Source organism: Podarcis cretensis, assembly GCF_951804945.1.
Source record: "Podarcis cretensis genome assembly, chromosome: 2".
Lineage (NCBI taxonomy): Eukaryota > Metazoa > Chordata > Lepidosauria > Squamata > Lacertidae > Podarcis > Podarcis cretensis.
Window position 1 is genome coordinate 90942125 of NC_137171.1, and position 15141 is coordinate 90957265.

At 41.8% G+C, this 15141-nt stretch overlaps 1 protein-coding gene across 2 annotated transcripts in view; it reads left to right on the plus strand.

The window, feature by feature from the left end:
- The first annotated feature begins 285 nt into the window (after positions 1 to 285).
- RAD18 (RAD18 E3 ubiquitin protein ligase) overlaps positions 286 to 15141 on the plus strand; it is a 109883-nt gene continuing 95027 nt past the window's right edge. For both annotated transcript variants that reach the window (XM_079963556.1, XM_079963557.1), the window contains exons 1-4: positions 286 to 420; positions 2071 to 2152; positions 7122 to 7183; positions 9657 to 9727. In XM_079963556.1, coding sequence (XP_079819682.1) covers positions 367 to 420; positions 2071 to 2152; positions 7122 to 7183; positions 9657 to 9727 — 269 coding nt within the window. In that variant the 5' untranslated portion in view covers positions 286 to 366. The remainder of the gene's footprint in view (positions 421 to 2070; positions 2153 to 7121; positions 7184 to 9656; positions 9728 to 15141) is intronic.

Sequence of the window (15141 nt, forward strand, 5' to 3'; positions counted from 1 at the left end):
TGGGAAACCAGGTGGCTGCAGGCTGACCTGGCAGGAAATTCATTCCCCAAACACGCTCATCATCAGCCTGCCTGCTCCACTAGCGAACAGCGGCGTAGTAAGCGGAGTCAATTGCCCTCCTTTCCATAACCTGGTTGCTTCTGCCCCGCTGCAAGGGAATTAGCATGGAGCGCGCGATTTGCCCCCTCCGCTGCTTTAAGAAACAGGGGGGGGGGGCGGGGACACACCCAACAAACTACATTATCCATGAGCCTCAGCGCCGGAAACGAGTGCGTGGCGTCCCGCGCGCTCCGGAAGGCGGAGAGCGCGGGTGATTCGGAGCTTGGGAGGCGAGGAGGGCGGAGTTCAGGCACCGGCGGGGAAATCATGTCTGTCCCGGCGGCTGAGTCTCCGTGGCCTCAGCCTCTCCAGGCGCTGAAAGTAAGTAAGGGCGCCAGCAAGCGGCGGGGAAGAACCTGCCTGCGATGCCGGAGGGGCCCTTATCCCTATGGCAAGCGAGGCAAGAAATGCCCAAGAGCGCTTCTGAGCATGTGCGGAGTGCCTGCCGCGGAAGAGCCGTCCGCAGCCCCGTATGTTTGTGTAGGTGGGGGGAATGGCTGCTGGAGCAAAAATCAAGGGACTCCGGTTCGCTTCTCGAAAGGCTCGCCTTGGAGGCGAAGCTTCTCGGGGGCGGCGGCAGAGGGGGCCACACTTAAAGCTTCCACTTTAAAGCGCATCTCTCTTAAAAGGTTGCTGTCTGAGGTCCGCAAATCCTCTGCCGCTCTTGGGTAGTTATACCGGATTGTATAAGCCAAACATGCTATAGTTTAGGCCCCCCCCCAAAAAAAATGTAAAGGAAAAAACACCTGGATGTACATTTCCAAAATATAAGATTAAAAAGCAAATAAAATAAAACCTACATACAGCAACAGTGTCTTGTGTTGTGTAGGCTCCTATGATGTAACTATGGGCCCCGCCTGCTAGGCTGCTCCCTAAAATAGCACTGGTGTGCTCATTTCTATATGTAGGGTGCAGACATTCTGCTAAACCACAGAGCCTAGGGTTTGCTGATTGGAAGGTCGGCGGTTTGAATCCCCGCGACAGGGTGAACTCCCGTTGTTTGGATCCTGCTCCTGCCAACCTAGCAGTTCGAAAGCACGTCAAAGTGCAAGTAGATAAATAGGTACCGCTCTGGCGGGAAGGTAAACGGCGTTTCCGTGTGCTGCTCTGGTCACCAGAAGCAGCTTAGTCCTGCTGGCCACATGACCCGGAAAAACTGTCTTCAGACAAACTCGGAGTTTAGCTTCACCCTGAAGCTCTATAAAACTGTACTGAAGCTGTCACAAAGGAGACTTGCACCTCACTCGTGTCTCTTTGTCTGTGTGAATCATTGTATGCATGCACTTTCTTTTTGTGTGTTTTGTTCATCTGCCATGATAAATGTGGAAAAGGTGGTTGCCACATCTACATTGTTTTAAAAATAATGTGTCGGGGAAAAAGATCTGTGTCTGTTTACACAGGGTAACTTGGTATCATTTCTCAAAAAGGATTAAAATGGTTTCAGGCTTGGCCCCTGATAAACCACCTGTGGGTGTTTCTACCATTAGAGAGCAGAAATCAAATAAAAAACAAAGATAGCCATGACAATGGGGCAATATCTTTATTAGGCTAAAGGTATTGTCAAAATACTGATTTAAAATTTTTTTGAACGCTGCTTGTAAGCTTGTGGGCAGTGCCTGCATTTATTTTTTAATTTTGTACTTAGGGTGGTCAACTAAGTTTTCATCTGTGTAGGCCTACTGAAACTAAAGGACATAACTTAGTCATGTTCATTAATTTCAGTAGGACTACTCTGAGTAAAACTTAGTTGAATACCAACTTAAACAATTTTAAGCACAATAAATCATAATGATTATATTTTGTTAGAAAGTTATTATGTTGCCTCTATTATGTAATTGTGGCAGTAATTTTATCCAGCTCTTCTTTCTCAGTAAATAGTTTCTCTAAATGAAAAACTTTACTTTTGAAATGCAGTCTGAACTGTTCATTTTGCCAGATCTTTATAAACAAATTTTTAAAATCCCATTTCAGGAAGTGGATAACTTGTTGCGTTGTGGAATATGCTTTGACTACTTCAATATTGCAATGATCATTCCTCAGTGTTCACATAATTGTAAGTATACAAGTTATTTATTTCATTTTTGTTTCCTGTTAATGTATTGTTTTATATCAGTGCTTATTTTTGAATTTTTTAAATCCAATATGTCAGTGCTAACATACATAAACTAGAAATTTAAATCTTTAGGGTAGGGTGGTATTGGGAGTCTGTAATTTACAGAAATTGATGGCAGACTTGTTGATTCACCAGGTTTCATTATAGTTCTGTTATGCTCGTCATAAGTGGCTCTTGCCACGTAAATAGGAGGTTCTTGGTTGCCTGCAACCTATTATGCTACAGTGCCCCGAGTGCAAGGCAACCAGTACAATACAACCTGGTGGTGCTGACCTGACCTCTAACTTGATCCTAAGCATATTTACTTGGTAGCAAGTAGCACTTATTTCTGAATAAGTGTGCTTAGTGATATGGCCATTGGACCATAGCTAAGGTCCAGGACTCTAAAGTTTGGGATATGTTTATTTTATTTTTTTATTTGTATAATTCCATATATGAGTCACTGCCCATAAAGTATCTTGAAGTGACTTCAGAATTTAAAAAAAATACCCAATTTCATATATAAAAGACAATTATAATAATTAAAAAATATTAAAAACTCTTCCATATGTAAAAACATGAATGCCAGGAGGAGGCTCAGACAGCTGTCAAAGGCAGTAGTGCATTTGGGGATGGAGAGAGGGAGGCAGAGGCCATTCTCTCAGTATGAGTTCTCATAGATGGTCAGGATGTAAGTTCTCATTTGTTTTCAAGGTCCTTCACCACAAAACTAAGCACTTGCCCTGGGCCTATGGAAGACATGAAAGTCATATATGGCTGTCATCATGAAGATGGTACAGAAGCAGTCCTAGCCCAGAGCATCTGTTATGTATGCAAAAGTTCCATGGTTCAATTTCTGGAATCTCCAGGTTGGGCTGGGAGAGAACCGTGTCTGAAATCCTGGAGAGCTACTGCCATTGAGAGTAGACAGTACTCAGCTAGATGGACCAATGGTCTGACTCTGTTTAAGGCAGCTTTCTATCACAGCAAACACTAGAAATATAAGGGTCTAAACTATTTATGGAGCAAAAAGATGTGTGGGGCTGCTAAACAAAACTATTTGTGATCCGGTCTTGTTTTAATCGATTTTAGAATAGTTGTATCATTAATTACAGTAGTATGATACAATCAAATTATTAGATACTCAAAGTGACTTGGAAATAGCGATATGTTTTTCCCACCTTAGGTCTTCTGGTTTAGCCTGTTTGCAATGCGCAGCTTGCAAGCATGACTTCCTTTTTTCTTCTTTTGTTTTATGTTTATCAGAAGTGGATTTACCTTTTAAAACATGAGATTTGCATTCTATGGACCATATGCCATGGTTAGCTGACCTGCAGTATTCAGTTGTGTTTTTTCTGCCCCTCCCCTCAATTACTCCGCTTCTGTCTTCTGCACTACTGTTTTATGTTCTTGGTTTGCATGTAGATCTTTTTGGAGCTTTGCATGAACACCTTTTTAAAAAAACCCAATTCCTCAGGAAGTGTGCAGAAGTGAACATTACCAACCTTAGCTATCAGGTTTCTCAGTGAGCAAAATGAAGGTTTGTGGGATTTTGTGAGTGGAGGGATATGCAAAATAGTCATTTCCATTTGTTGTTAATCTTGCAATACTGATGTCAAGAGCTTTATTTACCTAAGGTACAAGGCTTGCAATAGTGATCAACAGGTCTTGTACAAGACCTCCACATTATTATTTTAAAGCCTGCTGTAGGTACTCTGATTAGTTTCCAAGGTAATCGCTCACATTTACTTTGCAGAGATCTTGAGTGACTCACTCCTTTGAAAACCAGCATGCCTTCTGCATGCATCTATCAGAGGAAATAAGTGTTTTTCCTTTAGCATTGTGAGCAGCCAGAAACAAAATGGTTTGGTTATTCTCATGCGAGGAGCAAATGGAAGTAGGGGTGTGTCAATAAGGACCAACCACAAAAACATCATCATATGTGCCACAAGCTACTTACCTAACAGTTGTGCTAATGTGCTTCCCCATCACAAGTGACTGCAGATACATGACAAGTTTACTTTCCAGATTTTCTGTGGTAAGATAGAAACTTAAATGTGTGTGGGGGTTTTTTGTAAAAAGAAAAAATGACAGGCTGGCATTTTGATAATGACAATGTCATGTGGATAGTGCAAAAAAAGACCCTTCTGTGCATTATTAACACCAATTCCACAATAAACTTCCACCTGGGAGCACCCTTCATTCAGTAAACAACTGATCCTGAAAGCTAGCATAATGTGAGAAAATGTAGCCGTTTACTCTGTTTTCATCATTCATAACCTTATGAGCTTCTGTTAGGTCTCTTAGATGTGTTTCTCTGAACAAAGAAGTTTCTGCCTCTTTAGTATTTCTTTGTAGGAAAAAATATTCACTCATGCTCTTTTCAGCTGTAGTTTCCTGTAGCTGCTCTTATGAAACCCTTTTTGAGATGGGATGACTGCAACTGTAGACAACATTCTGAATATGCCATAGATCTGTATAGTGGCACTGTGAAGAACATATCGTTTAGAGAGCTTCATCCACCTTTGTAAAAATAATAAAAAAGGCTATAGCTAAGATTTTATCAAAACATTGCTGGCATTGTGGTATAGTTCTGACTCTGTTGAACAGCTTGGGGTCCCTTGTCCTGGTTTCCTTTCTCTGGTGTTTAATGTAGTTGGATATTCCTGAGACTGGGCTGGACAGTAGTTGGCTCTTCTGACTTGGCGATTCAGTTGAGTGCTGTAATTAGTTTTGTAGGTACAGTTCTTTAGACAGAGATCTACTGCAGTGTTACCGCAAATATAAATGAGGTGTAGTGCTGAAGACTGTTCTTTTGGTTCAGCTTCAGTGTTTATCTCTAAGTGTGTTCCAGCTCCTCCGGGACATTAATATTGAACATAACATCAACCAGTCCTTTCACGTTCTAAAATGTCTTGGTGCTCAAGGGATTGCAAGACAGACCAATTAAGCTGATCCATATTCATTCAGCTCCAAAGCTTCCCTTCCAGTATGGATTTTCATATATGGCATTTTGAATTATGTATCATTAATTGTGTCGACTACTTAATTGATTGACAGGGTAGACGTTGAACAGGAACTTCGTTAATGGCTCCAGTGCTTCTTAGTATTCATCATAAAAGGTGATGTAAATGGATTAGTTGCTATTTTTAAACTTGCGTCAACACCAGTGCTATAGTGAACAAGGAATTTGTCACTTATTCAAAACACATCTTAATGTGGTATAGTGGTTTGATGTGAGTTCTGCAAGACCTGGTTGCTGCTTCTTTGATTGTCTCATCTCCACATGGTCTGGAGGGTGGGAACTGATTGATTCCAGTTACATAGCCTCCTGTTGCTAAAGGAGCCCAGAGAGAAGCCCCACTCAATTTGTTATGGGAAGAATTATTGGTAGTAAAGGTTTATGGGCTCTCTGATGAGACGAGGAGGAGCTCGTGATGCAGGATCCCTTGAGCCTTGATGATGCCCTGCATGAGAGCTTGGATACAAGGTTGCCCAGCTGAGAGATGGGCTGTCCAGTTATTGTTTGTCAGAACTGGTGAACTTCCTTGGTATTGGATTTTCCTGTGAGCTTGTTTTTTGCTGCTCTTACGTTGATAAGGATGAACAAACTTCCAGTTTCCCCAGCCTTATTTTAATGCTGCTTCTGTGATGGAAATTAATTGGTTTAAAATGTAACCTTTTGATACTTAAAAGCCTTTTCTGCTGCAGATCCCTTTGTGATTTGGATTCATTAGTGAAAAATTGTTCAGTTGAATGTGGATATTTTAATTCTTGTGAAAGAAAAGTTTTTCATACATTCAGGGTAGCTCTAATTGTAATATTTGTTAGCTTGCTGGTATAACTATATCATTCATTTACTGGTTGGGGCTATATATTTACTGTTCTTGTAAGCTGATTTGAGCATACTGTAATTTGGATTAAGAAGCATATATATAAATTTGTTGATTCCAAATGGTTGGATTAAATAATGTTGTCCCTTGAGGACAAGAACTTAAAGGTTTTGTTTCCTAAAAGGAGGGGTTGCCTAAAACACTGTCTAGGATCTGGCTGAAAGAAAGATGTTTTTTTCCAAAACAAAGTATTGATATTCGTGACAGAAGGTAGGCTACTTAAGTTTTTCTGCCACAGGCTTCTGACTGTCTGACTTAAAGGGCAGGGATGAGTTTCATGTCCTAAACTGAAGAAAAAACCTAAACTTATGCTACCATTGACCATGGGTGCCTGATGCAAAAGGTTTCCATGCCAACATGGGTTCTTTACCTTCAAAAACACAAGGGAATGTCAACTAACCTAACAATCCACGAAACCTTTAGAACAGCATTTGTTGGAATCCTAGAGTTGGAAGAGACCCCGAGGGTCATCTAATCCAACCCAAAGGTATTTTTGTTCTCACTAGGGCTAATGATTGCACTAGCAGAGCACCCTGTAGTTTTTTTAATTGATTGTTTTTAATTGAATATGTTTTTAATTGAATATGTTTTGTTTTTTTTAAAATCCACACATCTTGGCTGTAGTTAGAATTCTGTAGAAAGAACTGGTGTACATTTACTCCAAGGTGTTCACCTGTACAGGGATGTTCTGAAATTTATGGTTTGTTTATCTTAGGAAGTAGTTGGCAGGACCAAAGTATGGGGTAGCATTTCTTGTTTGCATGTGGTCCATTAGATGTATGTTATGAGCTATGAATGTGTTTCATCCTACTTGCAAGGTTGCATCGTATAGTTTCCCCTACTTTGTGAGGTTGCTCTTCTGATAAATGTTTTTCACCATTAAAACGATGAGCACAAAGTTAATACGCTGAGGGAAATTGAAACCAATTATGAAATTTACACTCTTAAGTTCTGCCAACTGAAAATCAAACTGCAGCACTTCTAGCGCTGCCAAGTAGCCTGGTGTTCTAATTATGTTGTGTTTGTTTTTCCTCCAGATTGTTCTCTCTGCATTCGCAAGTCCCTGTCCTACAAAACTCAGTGCCCTACATGTTGTGTGGTAAGTGTTATTTCCTGTCCTACTGTTTCTGTTGAAGCAAATGCTCTACAGTTCTACAAACTGAGAACACTTGGAGGTATTGGAAAATGTTTCTAGTTCAATCAGTGCCTGATTTAGGCATTTTGGGATCTTAAATGGAACAACCTGCCCCCCTTGTTCGATGTATGACTTGGATGGTGAGCAAGCCAGTAGCACAACGTATGGTAAATGCTTAACTTTCTTTCCAGCATAGTCTACTGTCACTTGTAAGTATTTGTAGAGCACAATGTGCATGCAGTTAAATTACTGAGATCTTATGGGATTTCCTTGAGGTGCAAATGACTTCACCCAGAACAGACATAGGTTTGCTTTTTTCAGGGTTAAAAACTGAGATATGAAAGCTAGGAGCTAAATGGCACTTTAAACTGAGGGTATAGGCGCAACAATGGAATGTTTAGGCGTGCTTTTTTATAACAAGAATACGAAGCTGAAAACTGCAGCTAAAATATTATGTTCATTTTTCATAATTAACCCCCCCCCCCAATATTCTTAAGATGGGATGCGGGTGGCACTGTGGGTTAAACCACAGAGCCTAGGACTTGCCGATCAGAAGGTTGGCGGTTCGAATCCCCGTGATGGGGTGAGCTCCCGTTGATCGGTCCCTGCTCCTGCCAACCTAACAGTTCGAAAGCACGTCACAGTGCAAGTAGATAAATAGGTACCGCTCTGGCGGGAAGGTAAACGCCGTTTCCGTGTGCTGCTCTGGTTCGCCAGAAGCGGCTTAGTCATGCTGGCCACATGACTCGGAAGCTGGACGCCGGCTCCCTTGGCCAGTAAAGCGAGATGAGCACCGCAACCCCAGAGTCGGTCACGATTGGACCTAATAGTCAGGGGTACCTTTACCTTTACCTTAATATTCTTAGGAGGGTCTCTTCTCCAGCCTTCAGAGAGTAGCTGGAAGTGGGGAGGCAGAAAAAGGTCTTCCTTTTCTTCCACTGTGCAGTTTTAATCTGAAATCTTAGGCGCAGTACTGTGCCCAGAGCTCTGGAACTGCTTGCGCTAATGAAATTCCCTGTGGCAAAATGCACCTAAAACAATGGGAGTTTCGAACACTGGCCATTTTACTGTTACTTATTTATACAACATTTTAAAATTTGCAAAACGTAAACTTTAGCCTAGAATCGCTCTCACCACAGCCATATAAGGTAAGACCCATTTCAAAGGGGGCAATTGAGGCTGAGAATGACCCACCCAAAATCTTCCATGGGTTTCTATGGCTGTGAAGCAAAGTTTTCAAGGCCTACCACTGAGTTTCTGGCCATCCAGACCTCCTAGGTTCCTAGTCATATGCTCTAATCTAGCCTCTGGCTCACAGTTGTAGCATTCTGTGTGCTTTTAATTGATGCATCCCACCATAAATCTCTCTTGTGACTGCTCAATAAAATTTATTATAAGATTAAAATTGAATGCCTAGCTAATAACTGAAGTGTACCCAAACCCTTATGGCTCATGAGATGGTGCTCAGCATTGAGGAACTGTAGCAAATCTGGGAGTAATGTTTCCTAAGTAGCAAATGAAGTCTGTATTATATATGCACAGCATGTTGGCTCTAAATCCATTGTTGGAAAAGTAAATAGCAGGGAGCCATATTTACCCTAAACCATATTGGGATTAGTTGTCGCTTCAAGCTTGTTGGACTTTAGTAGGATTCTTAAAATGATAAGTTTCACTAAAAACTGAAGCAGAGGTTTTGATAAGCACTGGCAAAGTATGTTTGCCTCTTATTCCCTCCTCCTGAAGGTATGAATCGGACTACAAAGAATGGAAAGTTGGAAGTCTCAGCTTCCTGTCTCCCCTGACGCCTGGTGCTGGTTTTGAAGACTGCTTTGTAAATATGTCTGGAGCAAATAACTTGTTTTTGCCTTTGTATCGTCTACATCAAACAATTAGTTTTATTTCTATGGAACACAGTATGTATCAGCTTGGCACCATACAAGGCAACTAAAAGCAGAAGAAAGATAAATATCAGGCAGTTTTTATAAAAAGAATAATTTATATGCCGTAAACCTTTGTGTTATCTGTATCTGTTTGTTCCACCATTAATTGAAGTTTTATCCTTTTTAAGTTCTCTCTCTAATTTCTCCTCCAACCCCTGAATGTGCCTTAATATTAGCATCTTCAGTATATATCCTTTTGCCTTACAAAAAGCCGTTGCAGCCATAATAAAACAGTGAATTTCTGGCAATTAGAGTTAAGAGTTTATTAGTTTGCCAGTAATAGCTTTTTATAATTTGATAAAAGAAACTTACATTTATAAAACATTTCTCAGATTTTTTGGTAAAAGAGGTGATTTCCCTAGCAGCTTAGATGTTTTAAGGAAAAAGGATGCATACTTGGTTTTTATGTTTTGCTTTCAACATAGCAATTTTTGTGCAGATGATTTGAGATACTGGAAATGTATGAGCGAATTAGCACCCCCTTTGTTCTTTTCTAGGCAGCTACAGAACCTGACCTGAAAAATAACCGGATATTAGACGAACTGGTAAAAACCTTCGATTATGCAAGGTACCCCACATAATTTTGTAAATTTCAGAGTGAGAATGCGGATGTGACTCAATTTCCATTTGGAAATACAGGTTATGCTGAAGTTAAAAATCTAGACCTGTGATGATTCTGATATTGACTAACTTCTAATTTGGTCAGTGGCCATAGTAGATACTCCTATATTCTTGAAACCTTTCACTCATACATACATATATGGAACTTTGGATGACACATTCATGTATAATTCTCTCTGTGTTTTCCGAGGAGAGAGGAGGTTGCGTCTCTGCTCTCGCAGAAGCAAAATGCATGTATGTAAACTATCAGCTTTGAACTGTAAATAAAGTAATGTAAAGTATGTGGCACGTACTCCTCATCCTTCCGCTGTGCTCAGGACTCTGCAAAAACAACAAGTACAAGGCACATATCACAGAATTTTAGAGTTGTGAAGGCCTCCAAGGGTAATCTAGCCCAACCCCCTGCAGTGCAGGAATCTCAACATAGAATCACGATATTGCTGCACCACTAGGAGGTAAATCGTTTGATCTTTCTCATTGTCCCCTCCCAAGTTATTTTTTAAAAACAATAAACAAATGATTGGGAGAATGTGGTGCTCATTGCTTTCCTAATAGCAATTTAATATTCAGAACATCAATTCCTCCAGGTTAATGGCCTGCCAAATGGCAGAGAGTTAAGGAAAGCGAAAGCCACAAATAAATGCGTTTCCTGACAGGAAATCAAGCAGGAGACATCACTTGGCAAGGAGCGAGATAAAATTGTGAAGTGGTTTCAACTTTCTTCTCTTGCGCTTGATAGGCCTCAGGCACCCTGTTGGCTTTGAAAGGAATATAAACTAGGGCTGACCTGGAACGGACTTCGTTTACATGAACATCACTGCCTTCAAAGTCACCTCCTGAGGGTAGTTTTTTTCAGGGTAGTGCTCAAGAGAGGAAGTGAACCCTCTTCATATAGTATGGTGGCCAGCGCCCTCCCTATACCAATCATTTTGGGTGACAGTGCTTCATAGTGAACACCATGTTCTGGTTCTAATGAGTAGTAAAAATGGCAACAATAAATATCATAGTCAATAATGGCAATAGTTGAGTCTTTCCAAGGAAGACTAGGGAACACAGGCGTTGTTTCGGGAGTCGTTCAAGAAGGTGGATGTACGAGAATGGCAATGAAACCTACATAAGACAACTGGCAAGAGTACTACTTGCTGAAAAGTGACTGTTAGGTAATTTAAAAAATAAATAAATTGTGTGGCAGCGAGCACTCTGTAAGAGAATGGCTGTTGATTCCATTGTAAATTACAACAAGAATTGCTTTTCTTAACCAGGACCTGTTAATAATTGGATATTTCCTGCCGTTTGGCTGTCTGAACTGTGTTACTATCGACTGCTTTGCCTTTTTGCTCCCCCAGTGTAATTTCTTTACTTGGATGACTCAGAGTTCTGTACCTCAGGGGTTCCGCTAAACTTCTAACCTTTCTGTGTGGAGCAAATTGTGTTTTAAAAATGTAGGCAAGGTTGTAGAAAACGTATTGATTCAAGAGAAAAATCCTGAGTTCCGACTTGTTTTTGGCTACCCAACCCTTCTTCAAGGGAATATCTTGGTGTGTGTGGAATCTTTCATCAAATAAGCGCCTTGCCAAGAGAATGCAATGAAATGGAGCAATTCCTACATATAATATGTTGTTTTTAAATTTTTTTAAAGGGAGGTTATTCTTTGAAATGTGGCTCATACCATGAGATTGCTATTTCCATACCCCCACCACCAAGGATCTGACCCTAAAGAATGTTTATATCACTCAAAAGGAGTTGCAACTCAGAATATTTTCTTGCTTGACTTGACAGCTTTTATGGCAGAGGTGAGGTAACTTGCTGGACTACAACTCCCATCACCCCTGAACATTGTCTGTGCTGGCTGGGGCTGATAGGAGTTGGAGTCCAACAACAATAGGAGGGCCGTGTTTCTCGATCTCTGCTCTGTGGCCTACTCTGTGTTGGTTTTTAGTGCCATCACTGTCTCTCATTACTTTAAAAAAACATGCTTTGCCTTTTCCTTTGGGCTTTTCAGCTCTGCGATTTCCCTCTCTTTTGAACACGTAACACTTATTTATATATATTTAATGAAGTCATGTAACAAGTCTCCACATTCTAGGAGGCAGGATACTATGGTTCTTTTCACTAACTCCTCTTGAGATATCTCGGATCTCTGAATGTTAAGGGTTAGTTTTGGTATGACAATTTGTAGCTTGTGGAGGAAACGGGGGACAGCAAACCATGAAATGAAGACCTTTTTAGTGACACATGAAAAGATGAAAAAAGCCACTATCCATATAAACCAGACTGTCTTTTATGAAAGGGAGCCAACCTGTAAAACATAACTACAGTATTATTATTATTATTATTATTATTATTATTATTATTATTATTATTATATTTTGCTTTAAAGTCTTACTGGTGCTCCCACATGTCAGTGGAAGGGCAAGAAGGAACGTCAGAGCAATAAGCCACACTTAAAAAAACCAAAAAACTGTCATATGATAACATAGGTTGATCTTTTGTCCTCTGGAACACTAGTTAGGAAACTTTGGAATGTTCCTGAATTCTCAACATGTAGAAGTTTATTACTGTAATAGCATTGCCCAGGTAAGGTACTTGTTCTTTTTATTTTGAACTTGCTTGATCCTACACAACTATCTTTCTTGAGTATTTAGAGCTCTGGGTTAAAATAGAGATCAGCAGAGGACTTATTGTCCGGGGTGGTGTTGGTGGGTATAACTGTTAAACCAGGGTGGGGAACGTCTATTCTCACAATGGCTGCATTCCCTTGGGGCTAAGCCAGGGGTCTGCAGACTTTTTCAGCAGGGGGCCGGTCCACTATCCCTTAGACCTTGTGGGGGGCTGGACTATATTTTGAAGAAAAAAGAAAGAATTCCTATGCCTCACAAATAACCCAGAGAAGCATTTTAACTAAAAGGACACATTCTACTCATGTAAAAATATGCTGATTCCCGGACCGTCCGCGGGCCATATTTAGAAGGTGATTGGGCCAGATCCGACCCCCGGGCCTTAGTTTGCCTACCCATGGGCTAAGCTGTCATGTCTGGCTTGCTGCTGGTGGATGGTGTCCCAGCCAGAAGCGAACGGCAACCCTTAAAACACACACTCATTCTGTCCCTCTTTCACTTCACCTTGGCATCTGATAATGGCAAAAATACCCCTCCCCAAATTCTTACAAAGGAGCTCAAAGAAGAAATAAACCCTCGAGGCTTGTGGTCTCTACTCAGACTTGAGGAATAAAAAAAACAGCAGCAGCAGCAACCCAGCTGTTAAATGAATTGGACAGATGCCACAAAATATGAAAATTGTGGGAATTAAACCATTTCCCTGAAGGTGTTGGTATTTTTTTTACTTGCTGTATCACTGAAACCTCTTCTCTATTTCATGGTTGGATTGTCTTCTTCTTTGCTTCTTCCACTGGGTATATTCTTTAGGAAAGCAATGCTGAAACTTGTTATTGTGCTAAATAATTTTCAATATTGCTATCTGGTTATTCATAGGAGACTGCAAGTATTGCTTGAAGATGCCAGCTTTGGTTTTTTTTTGGGTTGGGGGGTGGGTTGGGGTTGGTACAGTGTTTGTTTCAATACTGTAAAGCAGGGGTAGTCAATCTTTTTATTCCTACCACCCACTAATGCATCTTTCTTGATGGTAAAATTTCCTTACCGCCCACCAGTGCTTGATGGAAGGAGGATTCAGCTTGTGCCGTAGAACCCCCTACCGCCCACCTAGAATCCCGAAACCCCCACTAGTGGACAGTAGGGACCAGGTTGACAACCCCTGCTGCAAAGGGTCTTCTAGCAATCATGTCAGGAATTGAAACTGCCATGAGGAAAAATATAAAGCACATACTGTATATTATATTTACATACAAACTCAGTTATGGGGGGCATCATGTACAAGAGGCCTCTAAATGAGATGCTTCAACCTGGGGTATTGTGGTTGTCATATCAGCCAGTTGTTGGGTCTGCAGCTGCTGCTGAATGCCAGATTGGCTCTGAATAAGACCTCCCTCATTTATGATCTGATTGTGGATGAGGAGGGCGATCTGGTCGGTAACCCTGAGACCTGAGGGGGTGAGCAGGGTGGAGTTGGTCTCCTTCAGCTGTTCCCACCTGCTGCTTGGTGCAGCATCAGGACAGACTTGAGGGTTGGGGAGGGGGAACTGCTGTGGATAAGAATAAGAATAATTTATTATTTCTACCCAGCCCATTGGCTGGGTTTCCCCAGCCACTCTGGGCGGCTTCCAACAGAAGGTTAAAAATACATTAAAACATCAGTCATTAAAAACTTCCCTAAACGGGGCTGCCTTCAGATGTCTTCTAAATGTCATATAATTGTTTATTTCTTTGACATCTGATGGGAGGGCATTCCACAGGATGGGCGCCACTACCAGAAAGGCCCTCTGCCTGTAACTTCACTTCTCGCAGTGAGGGAGCCACCAGAAGGCCCTCGGCGCTGGACCTCAGTGTCCGGGCAGAACGATGGGGGTGGAGACGCTCCTTCAGATATACTGGACAGTCTGGACCTTACTTTCTCAACGGTGCAGGAGTACGGTGATCTGAAAGTGGGGGATATTGATATCAGTCCCTTGTCTTGGTCAGATCACTTTCTGTTGAGATTTAGGCTTTCAGCACCATTTTTCCTCTGCAGAGTCAACAAATCTATTAGGATGCTCCGCCCTCAGAGGCTGCTGGAGGCCAAGATGGCTCTGGGTTTTTTCTGGCTGATATAACTGGCTCTCCTGTCAAAGCCCTGGCCGACCTCTGGAGCCTCTGAATGGCTTGGGCTGTTGACATGAAGTGACACACAGCTTTCCTTCTCCTTTACATCTGCAGGTGTGGCAGTGGATGTGCTGGACTGTTGGCTTGCCTTGGTAATGGACTGAATGAGAGCCAGGAAACTGAAGCTCAAGCCAGATAAGACACTGTTAGTAGGCAGCTCCCTAGACCAGATGAATGGGTGGTTGCCTGCTCCTGAGGGGAGCGGGTACGTGGCTTGGAGGTAGTTCTGGATCCTATGTTGTCGCTCGAGGCTCAGATGGTGTTGGTGGTGTGGAGTGCCTTTCATCAGCTTTGGTTTGTTGGGTTAGATTGCTACAATACATTATACATGGGGCTGCCTCTGAAGACAGTATAGAAACTCAGCTGGTGAGAATTCAGCAGCCAGGTTTCTTACCAGGGCAACACGGTTTGAGCACATAACGCCAAAATTGGCCCAACCGCACAGGCTGCCAGTTAGTTTCTGGACCCAATTCAAATACTTCAAGGGCCGCCTCTCCCCAAATGTACCAGCCCATATGGCCCTTCTGAGATCCTTTTTGTGTGCCCTCTCCATGAGAGATCCGGAGGGTACCAACACAAGAATGGG